Source organism: Pezoporus occidentalis, unplaced genomic scaffold (assembly GCF_034315485.1).
Source record: "Pezoporus occidentalis ecotype Australia unplaced genomic scaffold, CSIRO_AGI_Poc_V1 ctg26, whole genome shotgun sequence".
Classification (NCBI taxonomy): domain Eukaryota; kingdom Metazoa; phylum Chordata; class Aves; order Psittaciformes; family Psittacidae; genus Pezoporus; species Pezoporus occidentalis.
Window position 1 is genome coordinate 2,624,730 of NW_026914502.1, and position 18,925 is coordinate 2,643,654.

At 44.1% G+C, this 18,925-nt stretch overlaps 1 protein-coding gene across 4 annotated transcripts in view; it reads left to right on the plus strand.

The window, feature by feature from the left end:
• CD96 (CD96 molecule) overlaps positions 1-18,925 on the plus strand; it is a 63,905-nt gene that overhangs the window by 14,238 nt on the left and 30,742 nt on the right. Inside the window, exon 1 of one of the 4 annotated variants that reach the window (XM_062623962.1) lies at positions 15,840-15,911. The exons of 2 other annotated variants lie outside the window; for them this stretch is intronic. In XM_062623962.1, coding sequence (XP_062479946.1) covers positions 15,855-15,911 — 57 coding nt within the window. In that variant the 5' untranslated portion in view covers positions 15,840-15,854. Of the gene's footprint in view, positions 1-15,839; positions 15,912-18,700; positions 18,743-18,925 lie in introns of those variants that run through there. One more of the 4 variants, XM_062623963.1, reaches the window with a different exon arrangement.

Consider the following 18,925-nt stretch of genomic DNA (forward strand, 5'->3'; position numbering starts at 1 on the left):
CTGGAACTGGATGATCGTAAGGTCCTTTCCTTCTTCTAGATGGTAAAACCATCCTAAATGTACATTTTACTTCATGTACATTTACTTCCTTCCCCCCCCATTTGTGGGTGATGTGAGTGAACAGGGAATCACTGTTTTCCAGACTTCATTAGCTAGCAAACAAATGGGCTGCCCCAGCCTCAGTTGCACACCTCATAGACCAAATCCAACTGGAGCATGACTCCTGTGCTGGCAGAACAAATAGCCTCTCACTTGTGCTGATGATACCTTGTCACTGTGAGATGAGCCGCCAGGACACAGCTATATCCCTGAAAAACTGCTCACTGATATATTTTTGGTTTCCTCATTGTACCATCCCTGCAGCTCCCGCTGTTGGGAACACTGTGACTATGGGATGTGGGGCAGCCCCTCACCAGGGCTGCTTTCAGATCAACTTATTCTTGATGTTTTCTTGTCTTGGGACTTCCTGCTCTTTGCATCCAGGGTGCCTGAAGGCTTTCCTTGTCCTCAGAGCATCACTTCTGGCATGGAGGGGAGGCCTTGGGGTCAGCTTCCTGAAGTTAAATACACCAAAAATATCCAAAGTGAAACCCCACGAGAGGGACCTGGTACCTGAAAACAGTGGTGTGGTACTCTGCTGCATCAATCAGTCCCCCATATGCCTCCTAAATCTCGTGTGCAATGGCAAGAATTCAAAGGTAAATGAGCAAGTAGCATAGTCCGTGTACACTTGTGAGCGTAGCAGCTGAAACTGCCTCATATGGGGCCATAAATCCAATAACCAGCTGCATTTAAAAGAGGAAAAAATAGTAAGGTCCATTTGAAATAGCACTGTGTGCTCCCAAAGATTCTGTGTGTACCAGGAATGGCTTTTGAACACTTATACATCAGTCCTCTAGATTGCTAGAAGGAGAGGAGATTTGGTCAGAAGATGTCAAGAGATACCAGGCTGCAACAACTCATAAAGGCACCTGCTTCACATTCACAGGTGGAACATGTTTAGAGATAAATATCAGGATAACAGCCATTATCTTGGCTTTTTGTGATGAAGAGGAAATCTTAAAGAACTGGGGGGGTTCTCTTCTTTTTCGTCCCCAAGAAGCACAAAAAGAGAGATGCTGCCTCTATTGCTGCAGTCTGCTGTAAAGGCATGAGCTTTAGTTCAAGGCTTCAAACAATGCTTTTGAAAAGTGAGTTTAGTTGCTATGGAGAGGAAAGTCTCCTCTCCCTTCACCACCGCCTCTCTTTCCCCCAAGAAATGTGGCTAGGCAGTGAACAACATGACTTTCCTCACCCTACTCTTGCAGCATGTTTCTGTACTGTTTCTAGGTACCAAAGTTGTCTAGAAACACCCATTTTTGTCATTTATCAAGGAGCAGAATACATTGGAAGCTGTGGCTGCAGATCCCAAGGTGAGGACACAGCAGAGGAGATTGCCGAGTCTAAATACTGGCCTGAGACATGCCCAAAAAGAGCTGCATTTGAAACAATGGAACAAAATGCATTAAACCAGTTGGCTTTTGCACCATGGAGTGAAACCTGCTGAAACCTTCGTGCGGTAAATCCAGGTTCTGGTGCAGTAAAATGCCATCTTTTTGAAAAGAGGACTTGAAAACGCACTCTGTACAATCCAGGAGTAAATTAAAGCAATGGCCTTTCAGTGCCTCAGATCTGGCCAGTGTGAAATAAGGGGTTTGGAGACAGGCGCATCCCTTATGGAAAGGGACACGTTATTGAGTTCTCGTTGTACAGGAAATGCTATTGATCTTTGCAAGCACTCCTAGAGAGGTGTCATGAACTGGAGCAAGCCCTTGAGATTGTATTTACTCTGCCCAGTCTTCAGAAGCGGTTCATTCGGGGTGGGGATGGAGGTATGTTATTGCTTTTCTCCTGCTTCCTTGCAGGTGAATGAAAGCTTCTTTACTCCGAAGCTGTCAATCTAATGACCCTCACCAGAATCAATGCAGCTTTTATGGAAAACACGACTTTGTTTAATTGCACCACGAAGAAAAGAGGAAAATAAAGGAGAAAACAGGACTGGAAAATCATGCTTTCAGAGGTACAAATAGAGCACATAGCACTTCTAAAAAAGAGGGGAAATAAAAACAAGGCTGCAAGCAATTTTTCCTGACAGTGGGATTAAGACACCCGATTAAATTTGTACAAGAGGCAGTTACAAATATTTTGAGGCTCCACTGTTTTCTTTAACCAAATGTTATTAAAAAAAAAGGGAAATCTTTACAGGAGATGCCTCAGAAAATGACATTTTCATTGGTTTTCCCCTGATTAGGAGAAAATTGGACTTCAGGAAAGTGGTTGGAGCTGCAGCTTTCACGCTGCGGGAGAACACGGAGTACCTGAGATGCATTCGGGTCAGCTGCTGAGTCTACTCATTACTCATGTTTTTACATATAGATGAGTGTTGCTTCAAGTCTTAAAATCCTGACTTTTTGCCACAGCCTGTTTTTTTAACCAGTTGTGCTTTATGAGGAGCTATCAGTATACTTTAAGGCTTTGAAGCAGAAGGTAGTAGGAATAAACAGGTTTTACGTAGCTCTACAAGTTCTGTACATCTAAGGCATACATGGAATAGGAAAATGAAGGCAACACTTTAATTTTTTCCAGCACTATTGCAAATAAAATGATTGTTTATCAATAAATACTTAATGTGCTTTACAACCATATTATAGACACTGGGAGCTGAATGAATTTCAATTATGCAGACCAACGATATTGTGCCATCCATTATATAAATCAAACCCAGGCACAGGCCTGTAAGCTCTTGCTGCTTCACTGGTTTTTATTGCCATACAAAATGATAACTGGAAGCCATATAGAACAAGGCAAATTAAGAATCTATTGTGGGGAAAATGCAATTGGAAATGAAAGTCCTCCTGGAAGCTACATTCACAAGCCAAATGCCTTGTAAGATTTCATCTTCTATGCGCAGTGTGATGATATTCCTGTGCATATATGGTTAAATTAATTTTCCCTTATCAGCATAAAAATGTAGCTGGCTAAAATAGATTAGAACTGCACAATGTGTTGGATCTCACTTTATTTAGGTGGAGGAGAGGAAAATACTTAATTTCAGCCTGGAATGGTACTGAGCAGAATAAATGATTGAGTTCAAACAAAGAGATCACGCATCCCGGGGTTTTCTCTTTTGTTGTGCGAATGAAATGATCTGTAAATTCATGACAAGATGATGATTTTCTCAGTTGCAGACACACTGAAAGGAAAATAAAATGATTTCTTTGTGCTCAAACAGAAACTTCTGATCCCACTGGAGCCCAGTCTCACTCTTTGAAGGATTATGCAGTTTCTCAGGGTTCAGGCAGTCAGTTTGTGCCGTTTGAGGCTAAGGAGGGATGAGGCAAGCTGTGTCCTGCAGGATTGTCCTGTAAATGAACTTACATTCTAAGCAACTGAAAAATGCTCATGCCTGTTAATAAAACCCAGCTTGGTCCACAGAGGATGAGCAGTTGACTTTGAACCAGCCCCATCAAGTTGTGCTATCAACCTGCCATTTGCTTGTAAGATCAGATTTGCCTTTTTTTTACCAGTGGTTTCAGTTCATCTGTAACTACGCAGAGCAAGTGGTGCCAGGCTTGTCCCTCGGCTAAACACATGCAGCAGCTCCTGGGGCCCTGAGGATGCTGTCCCCTGTACACAGCCCCACTGAAACTCATGAAATGGAAGAAAGGGCGGTCTCCTTGTTTGTTTGCTTTCCAGTTGTGTTGTTTTCGTTCTCCTTGTCATGTAAGTGCTTCTGGAGGTTGGTTGGTTTTTACTTTTTCTTCTTCTTTCAGCCACAACGCTGCAGAGAATTATTCAGCCTTCAGCTGGATAACTTTTGAAGAAGACATTTAGCCTGTGTCTTAGGTTCATGATTCAGTGACAAAAAGAAACAACACAGGCAAATAGCTGCAGTAGAAGGAGATTTTATTTTGATGGCTGCTTGTAGTTTCGGCCATGTAAATACCCCAAATTGAAATGTTACTGAATTGAAATGGTGCTCATTTCCCTTTAAGATGAGATTTAATTGCCTGTTTTCTTTAATTCCTCATTTTGAATGTAAGGTATTTCACTGCACTTCAGTGTACCAGGTTTAATTCATACCTGTTTCTACTTGATCTTTAAGTAGACAGCATTTTGTGTGCTGAACTAAACTTTTTGGCCAATGTGCTGTTCTAGCAGCCAGGACTCACTTCTCTATATACCCTCTGTGGTGTAAGCCTCCCAGTGTCTGGCTGCATTGCACAACTCCCTAAGAGGCTGGTGGCACTGCTCTCTGTGTCTGAGCTTCCCACAGACCTGGATGGAAATCTCAGCTGTCTGGGAGCTTGGGAGCTAATGTCTGTTTACAGCACCTCATTAGGGCAGAAAATAGCTTCTTCAAACTGCATTTAATAAGGCAGGTTTATCCTGAAGATGCCTTGAATAACTCCTATGTTACTGTTCATTACACAGCAGTTCAAGGAGTACTCTGGGTGAGTGGAGCCTCCAGATGAAATACACATCCCCGCTATATGCATTTTCTCTAGATGTTGCAATGCCATCTCCATGCAAGACCATCAAAACAGTGGTAAGATGTCTTTGCTGACATGAAAGGGCTGACCTTGATATTCGGGGAGGTGGGCATTAAATGAGTTAAGGAAGGGAAATGATTCTGTCAGAATGAGGGGTTTTGTTGAAACCAGAGAGGGACTGAATGCCACTGCTTTAGAAATTGTGACTAGATGATGTTTATTAAACAGCAAAATAATTTGTTTTAATAAAATCTATGAAATAACTATTTTTTAGAAGTTTTGCATATCATAATTAAAACTATTCATAGCTTTTTTACTCCATACCAGAAGTCTCGTGTGCCCAGCAATGTTCTTTACAACTGGTTTTGTGAAACACATTCCCTTTCCTTGCAGATCTCATGTAGATCTATAGACCATCATGTTTCTAAGAAATGGTTGCTCCTTCCTAATTGAGGCACATCCTATTTGGGAACCAGATGAAATGAGGGATATTGAAATAAACCGTGAATAATGATAATTTACTAGGTATCTATCACCTGATTTTACCAGTAATAGCAATGTCATTGGGTCAATTTAGTAAACTAAATCTGGTTGAAATAATTGTCATAGTAAATTATTCTGTTTGAGTTCTTTGTGATATAAATCAAATGTTTTAAACTGACAACACTTATATTAGCAGAATTTTAAATGTCACTTTCAATGCTAAATCCCTTTATCATAGGGAGGTGAAATAAGGAAGACTCTTGAAGACACCAGAGATTTTGTATATAAAAGTAGAGTTAATTTTAAAAACTAATTCATGGAAAAAATAGGAAGGAATACCCGCTCTTCCCCCTCCACCCTCCAGCCTACCCCTAAGTGGAGAGTGGAAGTGGCAGCTATTGTGGTAAGACATTCCTTGGTCTGTCTATGTTGGAGGAAATGAAAACCCATTAAATGGATAATCGAATGAAAGTGCAATGAGATATTCAGAGAATCCATCAATGAAAGGATGGCAAGCAATTGCTAAAGACAGCCCTTTCTAAATGCAGGTTTATTGCCAGAGGATGGAAAATTGAGAGAGAATTTGCAAACAATTGAATTTATGGTAATGACATGTAAGTGTGTTTTACCACCAAAGGAAAGCACAGAGCAAATATAAAAGACAAAATACACCAATATCCCATGGAAACCCTTGTGTTTTGCCTATTATCTTTTGGTACTGGAAATTGTAATATTCTGCTATGAAAATCAAGTACATTACAAAATGCATTAGAAGGCAGTGACTGGGTGATATTCCTCTCTATGTCGGCTTTAAGGTGAATTGTTGGACTAAAACCAACTCATGAGCAACGAGGAGCTTGCTCCTGCATACTCAAGGCAGCTTTGTTTCTTAGCTCCAGTGATACCTGGCGAGTCTGATGCCCTTACCTTGGCAGTTTATGTGTAAATTGCCTAGGGATAAATTGAGTCAACCTGAATTTTAAACCTCTTTGAAAATGCATTGTCACTAGGTCTATTGAACCAGCAGAGGTGACTGTTAAAGGACAGGGAGGAAGAAAACAATTACCTGATGGGCTCAGAGATGGAGCCTCCCAATAACTAAATAAACTGGGAAGGGGGAAAATCTTCTGCTAGAGGTCAAAGACACCTCTTCTGGACAAAGCCCCAAAGTCTGGCAGTGCTAAAACCCTGTGGCTGTGGCTTCAAAGAGGTTATTTCTGTGTGGTTTGGGTTTTTGTGTTTTACTCCATCTCCCCACCTTGTGGTACCAGCAGCCTGCTTCTACAGCCATGCCTCCCCTAGTGACCGTGGGGGCTCAGAGTGCCCCTGCTCCTATCTCATCATTGCTGCCCCATCCATAGAACCAACCCCATTGTGGTACTGCTGGCTGGGCTGGGGAAATGCCCCATCTTTAAAGGCAACCTGGGATTTCGTACTGTTTTGGATTCTAATGTGTAGTCCTTCCGACTGCCAAGCAGGGTCAATGAGAGGGTGCTGATGGGATTCAGTAGGATGGGAGCCAGTGCTTGGTTCAAGCTTTCTCTGTTCCCTTTGACACACTTTATTGACTAGGGCAGCGGGCACTGATGGGGTTACCTGCTCTGTTGGCTGCTGAGCTGTGAGTCTGGAGATAATTCTCTGCAAAGTACTGTGAGGATGGAGGGTTTGTTAGATTCACCTGCTGTAGATTTTGAGTTGGGAATAATGATTGAAAACAGAAAAAATGGGCGTAAAATAATCCATGTCAATTCATTTCATTCAATAGCATCTGCTATCCCTGAGATGGGCGCAGACAGAACTGAGTCTAAGTTTAGCTAAGCTGTTTTTTCTGTAAGAGCTCTGCAAAGACTGAACCTGCAAACAAGCTTCCCATACTAAAAAGGTCTTAACTTGGGGGAACAGAAGAGCAAAACCACCTTTATAAAGAACCAAAAATAATAATTAAAAATCCAATTTCTAGGAATATATAATAGCAAGCACCAAGGATGAAGGATGGAGAGCTTTGAAAACAGTAGAAGGTTGCTCTAAGGTAATCAGCAGTGAGATACTTTCTGGCTTTCAAACCAGTATGGGACAAGGAGAGCCCAAAGCAATTAACTGGAGAAATGAAACTGAGCTCAGAGGATGTCACCAAGTATGAACAAAGACATGAGAATGGCCAGCTGATGGCCCTGCCAAGGTGCTGGGACAAGCTACAGTCAGGTGAAATATCTCTAAGCCAAGCCTATGTTTTAAAGGTAAAGCCTTGAATGTTAATGGCCTGGGCTGCGGCACAGCCTTGTGTTTCTTCCCATAAAAGCCTTTCCTAAAATTCTAATTATCATGTATTGCAGTGTTGCTGTTATTAATGACTGTACCTTTCCTGAAGTAAAACACGTCTGATTTAGGGGAGGTTTTTTGTTTTACATTATTTCACCCCGAGCATCCCAATTGCTATGTCTCTGGAAGCACAGATATGTGAGTTCTATTGAAAGATTGAGGCCCCTTGTTCCAAGAAGTGCAGTTGTCTTGGCAGCAAACAAGGATTTAAGTACCTCTGAGACCTTTGCGTTTAATTGTGGAGGAATGGCATCACCAGCTGCAAAACCGTTTAACCCTCAGAAATGCTTGTCTTACTCATTAGCATCTCATTGAGGCAGTGATTACAAAGAGGAGGAGTGGAGGGGTACCTGTAGCATAGCTGCCTTGGCTGAGGGGCAAGCAGAGGGATGGGAGTTCAGCTGAGCCTGGCCTCAGGAGGTCTCGGGCACCTCCAAAGAGTTTATTTCTTTGAGTAGCTGGAGGTCTGCAGTGTGGTAACATAATGTGACAGGCAGCAGCCATTGTACCTTAGCTAGAGGGAAGAGCTCCAGGGTAGTCACAAACCTGATAAGGCTGGGGAGCAACTGTATGAATGCTGAGGGCTGGGATGGAAGCTGGCCCTTCATAGGGCACAATGAACGGGGTCATGTTCCCCCTGTCTTTGTCTTAAGCATCCAGGAGCTTGCTGTGTGCCGTGCTGGTTCTTCAGCTCTTGTGATAAAAGGTGTGTGTCCAAAAACCAAAACCCAACCCAAAACAAAACCTCAAACTTCATAAAAACTCCATTTTCCACGATTACTTTCGGTATTAGGAAAAAATTTGGGGGTCCCTTGTCTGCCATTTTTGAAAGGCAGCAGCAGAATTCACCATGGATAAAACCTTCACGACTGCACTGTCTCTTTAATGGTGAACACTTCAAACCCTGTTTGTCAGAAAGCTGTGTCGGGCTTTCTAAGCGCTGATATGCAGCCACGGCTGCTGCTTCCTCTCCATGAGCTGCCTCTCCCACCAGTCACTACCAGCACGGAGGTGGGAGGCTGCTTGAAATCACCAGCTAGTCCTAACTAGTGCTCAGCAGGCTGTCCTCGTCCCTTCTGCCTCCTCCTATGCCCCTCCTATGCTGGGAATCCTAATTTACTCAGCTCTCTTTAAGTATGGGTCTGATTTGACATCTCCAACTTTCCTGATGCAATAGAATGGCTGAAAAGCAGCAAACACAGCCCTGCACCTGGTAGGGTCCAGCACCATAAAAATGCTTGCATAAAGGCTGGATTTGGGCTCTTCTTTTATATAAATTAAATAAGTTCTTTACAGAGGGAACTGTGCATTTCACTGTCAACCAGTTCCTTCTGCCAAGTGCTCAGCTTTCATTCTGGGTCTGCTCACCATCAGCTCTGTCTTCAATTTATTCCATATAAATTGAGATGCTGTAATTGGACTTCTCCAAGTCTGCACAGCCTTGTCTTAAAGTACCCCAAGTGTCTTATCCAGGCTTCGATTTCTCCTCTGATGGACTACAGGCATCCTGCTTGTTTGTTTATTAGGCAGTTTCTTATCTCAGTTGTAGTCTTCAAGAAACTCCATCATTTTAGTTGCACAGCTCCAGTAATTAGGCTTCCTGCTTTTCTGGTCTGGCTGGTGCTTCCTTAGCCTGTATGAAGAGAGCAGAATTAAACAGTGTAAGAAGAAAAATGTTACCACTGTTAGCAGTCAACAGGGTAAAGAACCCCGGTCATACACATCAGATGCTGAACCCTGTAAAGCTGGGGTGTTGAGCAGATCACAAGGGTGCTAACACAAAACCAGGGTGGAAAAGATTAATGAGATAGGATAGATTACCTTTCACAAAAAACATTATTCCCTTTTCCCACTGTCAACCCGTACCAATTACATATTCACTGGGAAGATGAGCTCGACTTGAGGTTGCAGGTATACATCTGAATCTCCTTCAAATAGCAACAGGCACCTAAGAGGCTGCTAAAGTACAAACACTCTGATTTTTCACCTGCAGTAATACCTGAAGTTTGACAAAGATTGAGGCTTTATAAGTGTCATTTATCCCCCGGAGAAGGGAGCCTGACTAGAATGCATTTGAAGGCGCTGCAAATTAGAACTGTTTTTACCGTGTATTCCCACTGGTGAGCACGCATAAGAGCAACAAATATTTATCCAGATGGATGAACGCAAGAATCAGTTTTGGCCTTAAGCTGTCACCACTCCTACCCAGTCACATATTTCACGGGTGAGTCTTGCTGAGAGCATCTTCCTTGCTGAGAGCATCGGGGTGTCTCCAGCTGCTTGCCAGCCCTCCCCTCTCCTCAGTGGGTTGCTCCCATCAGGCTGTGCCAAGTATACCAGCCACTGGAGCCAGTCCATCTGCTAGCCTTTCACAGGGGAGCAATTTGGGGCTTTTTCTGGAGGTCAGCAGCACTGCCAGGGTTTTGTGCGACTTGAGGCACTGTAGAAGCCTGACAAAAGGTTGAATCAGATGCTTGCCTGGCACTGTTTTCATTACCCAACAGGACAGTGCAAGGTACTGCCTGCCAGTGCTGTTGCTCATTTAGCCACCTTTACGTGTTGTCCAGGCAGGAAGGAGTCTTAATGAATTATTGCCGGCTGAGGAGCACGGGTATAGTGCTGTGCCATAGAACAGGACATTTTAAAACTCATTTCAGTTTTTCTGGGTCACAGTTTAACTTCTTTCCTTTGAACTCCTGAAGGGGAATTCAATCTGTGCTCAGTGCTAAGGGTTTTTCTTCCCTCCCCGCCTTTGGCAGAGACGTGAATGCCTTCATTTTTCAAATAGAGAGGCTGATCCCATAAGTCAGATGAAGAAGCTGCCTCACAGGCATGACACTGATCAGCAGGGAAAACTGATCCTTACGTGCAGGGTCTGAGACCCAAAAAGTGTGACTTGCATACTGAGATTCTGTCCTTTCAACAAGTAACCGGTTTCTGCAGTAAGATTAATTTTAACTGATACCATTTTAAGGCTAAATCGTGGAAAAGCCCGGAAGAAGGCAGATGAACTTCAGTTGTAAAAAATGCAATGGCATATTACAGAAGGGTTTTCTGGGGATGATAATACTGGCAGCAAAATCAGGGCTATTGCAGCACAACTTTTTGGTGCCTGCTTTCCACCTGCAATTATGCCTGTGGGCTAGCAAGCTCATCCAGGCCACTTAAGAGTTACATAGCTGTGTACTAAAGTGTACAGGTATAAGATGTTTCCTTCAATTGAGTCTTCATGCAAAGATTAGGGACCATGGGTGACTGCTAAGCTTCCCACTTGAGAATCACAGGAGACTTTGTGACAGGCAATGCTGGGCTGCCCTACCCAGCCCGTCTCCCTGCCCCAAAGCAAGAGCACTAACCTGGGTGTGCAAACTAGTAGCTTAAAAACACCCTAACAAAACACATCATCAGCTGAATAATTCAGAGCCCTCTCCATCTCTATAATGTATCTCAGGAAGGATTGGCAGGGTCTCAAATGCTTGAAAACCAAAGGGGTTGGGAAAAGTCCTAGCAGGAGGTGATGGCTGCATGCACGTGGCAGCAGCCAAACCTGCTCCATGCACCTTGTCCCCAGTAGCCTGGCAGGCAGGGCAGCAGCTTTGCTCCTTAAGCCTTTCTCTGGGTGTACTGCTTTGCACATGAAATTAATGTGATTTGTCATAAGAAATATGCACATTGACCATCTGTGTTAATAATTGACTTAACAAGGATCTAACCGCCTCTAGCTCATCCTAGAGAAGTTAATTGAGGGGATTGTGTTTATAATCTGCCTCGAGAGTCCTAATCTTCTGTTCTGGGGCTGCCAAGCCACGGATTGATGGATTGATTTTGGTCTCTTGGAGGAAAATAGCAACCTCCTGAGACAGACTTTGGCAGGTTTCCCGAAGAGAAAGTACGCAGCATGGGGGACCAGGGGAAAAATAATATAGGCTTCCTCATGGTGGTTAAACATTGGTTGTTAAATCCTGCTTCCTAGGAAATGGGAACCAGTAAATTTCAAGCTTTTAGGTATGCTTCAGGCCCTATGAGAAAGCTGTTGTTGTTAACATAGGAACTTGGGTCTTTTTGTATAGGCGATGGGTGATGTTTGTTTCCTGGGGACCAGTGGGAGGGGTTTGAATAACAAACCAAACCAGGAAGCTTCTCAGGTTTTCACGCAGCCTTTGGGAGGTGGCAGGTGAGGTCTTACCGAGGTTAACGCTCTCCTGTCCAGAGGAACTTCCCAACTTCTTGATCTACTGCAGGATGAGCAAGCCCAGGGGTAGCACAACATGGTTCTGGTGAGAGAAGAAAAGGTCAACCATAGCGAAAGAGTGCTAAAACATGCATGAAAGGATGCTGGAGAGCCCGTCAGGAGATCTAATTCTTCATTCTGTGCTAAAGCCAGACTAACTGCACCTAACCTCCTTTTTGGTTAATATTTTTATAGATAATAATTCTATGCATAAGATAGCTGATATACTTGCTCTGTTCAATATCTTGAACAGTAGATTACTTCCCTGAGAAAATCCTAGTTCTTTCCTGTGGGCAGCAAGTGTATGATGTAGGTGCCAATCCCTTGAAGCTGAGCACGTGCAGGAAAAGTAGTCAATCCTCCTAGTATTCCAAGGAATACGTTTAATGCACCCAGTGTTTTCAGGTGGGCAAAATCCATGTTAGTATAATAAGACATTTCTTCTCTGTGAATGAGCCACATCCATAGGCTGCTTCTTTCCCTTTTTGTTTCATATAAGGGTTGTTAAGCATTTCCACTGTTCAAACCATTGAACTATATGTGAATTTTCTTTGAACTTACATTTCTTTCATTATCCACCTTGTGCTCTTCAGCTTCCTGGGAAACAGAGCCAGTGCAAAGCAGGAAGCTTGCCAGGGAAGTCCAATATCTGAGGGTGCTATGAGATTACAGCCTAAATCTAATAAGGATAGATTAGTTTTCTTTCCCATTTAGCCACGAGCATTGCTGGTAGAACAAGATATTAAATCAGGCTTCTAAAATTGTACCTGCACTCTGAGCAGCTGGTCAGCTACACTCATCACCAGGCCTAATACTTTCTCTTGCATCCTGAAAGACCACGACCAAGCCTTGGCTCAAGCACCGCAAGCCAAATACGTCTCCGGTGTATTCAGGTAAATCACTGCAATGAGCCTGAAATCATTTTGATCCAGCTTCTTGCGAACAGATCTATGGCACTTCTAAATCTGGTTTTTCATGCAACTCTGCTGGGCTTTCTTTTCCTTCTTGACAAGCTCTTTGCTGGACTGTAGCATCTGTTAGAGAAACACACCACGTGAGTCAGTGCGATTTGAAAGGGAGAGGAAGAATGATTGGTAACGGCTGTGGCTGCCTTAGTTTGCATGATGTTTGCTGCTTCGGCTGCTGTGCAGCTGAGCAGGGGGTAGGGGAGGGAAGTGTCCTCTGGAGAGTCTGATTCGCAGCAAGCCAACTTGGTTCAGTTCTGTAATGAGGCATTTTTCCTCGTTTGCAATTAAAATGTCAAATACCATTAGAAGCATTTGATTTGTGCTCAGTCACAAGTGCAGTTCTCCAGTTTACTGACTCTAAGGAAAGTCTTGCAAGATGCTTCTTCGTTTTTCTCTTTTAAATCCAATTATGGCAACAGACTGAAATTAATTTACTGAATCATTGATTTTCCAAGGGGCAGAAGGTGGCTTCTTCTTTTTGGGAAACAAGACCTGGGGAACACAGGCGGTTTTCCTTGTCTACATAGCAGTGCTCTTTTGGGGACACACAGTCTGGAAGAGCCCAGGTGCCACCCATTGACTTGGCCAGTGCTCTGGTTAGGCACTTAAACCCACTGAACCACTGCGTATTCATTTCAAAAACAGAGGCAATCATGCAAAATAGAAGTTAACTGCTCTGATAGAGGTCTCTAATGATTTCGTTGCCATTAGCAGCATCGCCAAGCTTAATCAGCGGTGGAGAAGTTAAAGCATAACCTCATTTCAGGCAGGAGGAGGAGCGGTGTTCAGCCAAGTGGTGCCTGTGTGTCAGTAGGTCACAAGTGGGCTCCTGAGAGCAGGTATGTCATACATCAGGGACCAGATGGAAGGAGTATTGAGGATAAGGGGTCAGACTGGGAGGAGGGCTAACGGAGGTGACTACCAGCTTACTCTTGGTTTGCAACCAGAGCTCCAGCCCAAGTGACACTGGGGGGTGATTTTCATGAGGTGATCATGAAGACAGGCTAAGAAAGTTGGGGCTGTTCAGCCTGGAGAAGAGAAGGCTGCGTGGAGACCTCAGAGCAGCCTTCCAGTATCTGAAGGGGGCCTATAGGGATGCTGGGGAGGGACTCTTCATTAGGGACTGTAGTGATAGGACAAGGGGTAACGGGTTAAAACTTAACCAGGGGAAGTTTAGATTGGATCTAAGGAGGAAGTTCTTTCCTGTTAGGGTGGTGAGGCACTGGAATGGGTTGCCCAGGGAAGCTGTGAATGCTCCATCCCTGGTGGTGTTCAAAGCCAGGTTGGACAGAGCCTTGGGTGAGATGGTTTAGTGTGAGGTGTCCCTGCTCATGGCAGGGGGGTTGGACCTGAATGATCTTAAGGTCCTTTCCAACCCTAACTGTTCTATAATTCTATGATTGTCCATCCTCTGCTTTGGACAATGAACGTGTGATCAGTGACTCTTTTAAATCCCCACTAGTACAGGTACGATGCTTCACTGAAGCAAGAAGCAGTGCATGCCCTTCCTAGTATTGCTTCAGGAGGCAACAGTCTCAGCTAGAAACTGAACGTTATTTTACATGGATGGTGACCCTTACAAACCAACTCAAAGCTAGAAATCTTAATTTTAGTGGTGGTTAAAAATTTAGGAGCTCATATTGAATGCTGAAAGAGGTGTTATCTGTTCAAGACTACCTTAATTCTCCATCGTTTTCTTCAGCTGCTTGGCTAAGAGTGCTCTGGAAGGAGATAGGTATTCAGCGCACGTTGGTGCACGAACAAGGCCTTGCAGGCTCCTTAGGGCAGGTTCACATTATGCCTTTGAGCAGAAAGTGAACCGAAAGGAATCACATCTGAAGTAGTTAATGTTACTCTCCTTATGGCCTGGAAAATACCATTATGCAAAAATACCCCAGAAGTTTCCTATTCTCTATTTTACATTCCAGCTACTCCTCTCCAATACTTCATCACTTTTCTAAAGAGACATAGAATTAGGGTGTAGGGGGCAATTTATAGATGATATAATAATATATATATATGTTATATATATAAATATATATAGAATATATATAATAATATCGATACATAGATAATAATGATAGATGATGGATGGATGGGATGGTGATGGGAGAGATACCTCGCTTTCCTGTGGCTGCTTCTGACATGCTGACAGCATGAAAGTTATTTATAGGGCTACAAAGATACTGTTTACAAACAAACAAACTCATTAACATCTGATGCTTTCAAAGTATTCTGTCCAAGAAAACAAAATCCAAGTTATGGCTCTCAATGTCACTGTAACTTGGCCTTTTATTGCTGTAAATTGTCTTATTATTTTATAATGAAAAGACAGCTGCTGCCCTCAAATTGTCACTGCTGCTGTATCTGAAGTTAACTTTCACACCCTTAGTCTTTCCTATTTGATGTATTTCTTCAGTGGTGGATTCTAACCGGTCTGCTATGCTGAGCTCTCACCAGGGGCTGTGGGTTTGCAGGAAGGTATTTGCATAATAACAGGGAAGACTTTAAATTAATCAGGCAAAGATACCCATTAGAGGTACTCTGCACAGTGAAACCCATCTAGGTTTACAGCACTCTGGAAGTGAACCTAAGCTTTTTGTTTCTGACCGAGTGGTCTGTTGCTTGTCTTGATAGCCTTTTTTCATGCAGATCTCAAGATAAAGCTCCATAAGCTGTGTTTATGAAATGCTCTTTCTCAGGCAGGCGGCTGTTCTCTCTTGCTGGCATGACTCAAGAAAGCTGCTCCAAGCACTGTCTGTGAAGCTCCTGCTGAAGAGACCAGGGTAGGACTTGGCCCTTCTGGGAGGCTTCAGTGGAAACCTCCACCTGGTAGCCTAGCATCAGCAGATGATTCCCAGTGCTGGCAGTGGGTTACCCTTTCCTAACACATGCCTCTTTTAAAACAATGGGTGCCATTACATTTTGTTGCACTGTTATTAACCTGCTCACGAACATCTTCTTAGCAGCGGAAGATGAGATGTACCAGTGAAAAACCTTTAGGCGATGCTGTGCAAAACAGCACAGTGCGTGTTAGAGCTAGAAAAGAGAAAGCAGCCTAAGAAAGCAGGCTGGTCTCGCATGTGCCTTCCATTTCATCTTGAAAGCAGTAACCCTATAGAGTCTTTACTTATTTATTTTACTTGTTTGGCTTTCATGCAGTGTTTTTTTTCGGTGGTGTGTGGTTGTTGGGTCAACATTCTTTGTGTTTGTTTTGTTGTTCATTGGTTGCTATTTGTGTACTCTGCTTTTCCCATGACTTTGCGCTTTGCATGACGTGATGCTCAACAGCTTACCCTGATGGACCAGCACTGATCAGATATGGCATTAAATGGGAGCAGAGGACCACAGGGGAGCGTGGCTGGTATGACAGAGAAGGTGAGAGAACTGATTCTCTTCCATCTATCCCCAAATGTACACTCTTTTCCTCTGAAACATAAACATAAGTTAGACCTTCTAATTAGAAAAACCACTGCCAGCTTTCACAGTCCCTTTCTTGTATCAAGGAAACGGGAAGACAGAGATGTGCACACATAGGAACTCAGCACTAGATCACTCCCTGTGATCCTCCTGCATCCTGTTGCCTTATCTGAAAGGGTTTTAAAAGATGAGGCAGACACAAAGAGATTTTTTCCCACAGACAGCAGGAAGAGAGGATTTAGAGCTGTAGTCCTTACCTGTCCATTCATTCTGACTTGCTGTCTTGGAGTGCTGTAAAGTCACTCCAAAACAAGTTTCCTGCTTACAAAGTGAAGAAAGCAACTATTTACCAGTGGGATGAACTAAAGGCATAATTAAAGAGCCATCATCCAGTTGGATTTGGCCCCAGAATGTCTGTAGGATGTAACGGCAAACCAAACATTTGTGGAAAGGGTCATCTTGGATTTTGCTATAGTGTTGGCACTGGGAGCAGCGGCAGCATGGGTGGGAAGGTGATGGAGCAGCCCCAGTACCAGTGCAGGCAGGGCTGGGGCTGGGAGGCAGCTGGGAGTGAGCTGTTCTTGGTTGTCTTTCTTACTTTGAGCTGTCAGTGAGAGAGGAGGGGAAAAAAAGTCCGTTCAGGTCTTTACACATCTTCTGGATGTATAAAGTGCTGTTGAGAGGGAAGCACGTACGCCCCGCCATGCTGCTTAAACACCCTGGCAGAAAACGGGGCTGCATTATGTCAAACGTAGCCTGTGGATGTGTGTGTGCAACCACGAGGGAGGAGAGTGAAGAAGCAGAATGAGAAACCCTCTTCTTCCTCCTCCTTCACATAGAAGAGGCAGTGCTGCAAGCAGGAGAGAGGCACAAGAGCTAAGGGAGGGAAGGGGCAACAGAGGAAGCACGAGGTTACTGAAAAAGCCCAGTGGGGATCCTGCTGCCCCTCGCCGTGCTGACCCCCTGCCACCCCATCATCCATCCCTCCATGGGGTGCCATGGACAAAGTTGCCTGCCAGCTACAGTGTTATTAGGATGCTTTCCAAAGAAGTCCAAAACCAAACCGCAGTGACAAAGTGGGAGTTTCTGTGCCAAGCACCAAGCGAACCCTAAAGGTTAGCTCACTCCTTCATGAAATCCCTGCTTCAAAGTCTCCATCTTTCTTTCACTGGGGAGCAGCGTTTTCTTTAAGCAGTGTTTAGAGGCCAGCAGCCTGCAAGGGTAATCATCCTCGCCTCTGGCAGGAAGAGCTCGCACACTAGCATTTCTGAACAGGCACTCTTTGTGAATAATTGAATTTGTCTCTGGAGATGAGGATTTCTTCTTCTGTGGGACTGACTGCAGCTCTGCTTCTTAGGTGCAGCTCGCCGTGATTGAGGCAGAAGAATTGTATCACAGTCGCAGTCGAGGGGTTTGTGAGTGTGATGCATAATAGGGGTGATTGCCATGGAAAGAGTCATTTATAGAGCTCAAAAAAAACATCTCATGAGGCAGCAGAGGCATCCTTAAGCACTGGGCAGAGCCCCACTCTGCACTGTGAGGGCCCTGACATGTGTGATGCTCATAGCGCATCGGATCCTGCCGGTGCTGCCACCGCCTGGGATGCAGGGGAGGACCAGTCAGGCCAGCTGCTTGTCCAGGCCAAAAGCAAGCATTGTGCTTCACGTATGCCCTGACAACATGTTGTTTGTCCGGGTGTAGCCTCATTTCCTTTAAAACCTCCTAGCTTTGCAATGGTTTCTGGGTCTCTCTGGAACAGCGCACGTACCATGATGGAAAAAGCCCTGCATCCCGCCTCTGAGACAAACATCCCTGCAGCTGCCCCGTCAAGGAAAAGACAATTACAGATATGTCCCCCCTCCAGCTGCCAATGAGGTCCACTGTGCCTGGGCATGTGTCTTCCCTAGGAAGAGATGGATCCCTGCCAGTAGACTTAAGCGATGTGTCTCAAAAGTGTTTCTTGATGTCGTGTTCAGAGGCAGGGCTTAGCTGTTCATTCACATTCATGTCAGCAGAGGGGTGAATGACTATTTCAGATTCTGGGATTAAGGTAGGAATTGGGGCAAAACACATTTCTGAAGTGAATAAAAACCCATTGAGCTGGGAGGTTTCCCTCTTGTCTTTCATCTCTAAGCACAGCGACTACACTGGGTGGCTGCATTCAGCCAACACAATGCAACGTGGCAGCAGTGTATTTTTAGGATGTTATTTTAAGGGGGGAAACAAATTCTAAGGGCAAGACACAGCTATCTTCTAACTCAAACAAGCTGCTCAGGAATTTCTGTGGCTATTGAATATGCCACATGGCACTTGGGCTGTCTTGTTGAACGGTGATACATGTTTCAGATCAATAAAAAGGCTCATCTGAGACTTTTTTCTCTTCCACGTTACACAAAATACATTCTCTGGTGGTACAAAGCTTACATGAACTGATCAGCAGGAGAAGCTAAGGTAACCGCACTCCCTAATGAAAGCCCAAATTCTAAACTGAAGTCCAATTTTGTTGGACTCCAGTATCTGCAGGTAAACCCTGGGTTCTTTGTGTTCTCTGCTCTGAACTGGAAACCAGAGCATGCATCTTTAATAACATTTACTCCCTTCTGTGACTGTCAATTACAATGGCTTGAATATTCTGTTCGTCTTCAACTTCAGGACTTCTTGATCCTCTGAGGCAGATCTTTCTCTGTCAGGCTTCTGAGTGACAAGCAGAGATTTCATCCTCAGAGACAATTCCCTTAGCAGTAACCCCTGCATCCAGTACTATGACTGCTTTTAGCACATTTCCTCAGGTAGGGGAGCAACGCAAACAGAAAAGCACTATGCAGCAGCATTTATCCCCTAAAGACATGTCTGGAGGCCTGACCATAGCCTGGCCAGCACTATAAGCTGTTCCAGCTGAAGACCTTAGCCTGCTTAAACACACTAACAAGAGATTGCATATGGACAAATTAAGGAAGTGGTATAGATGCTGT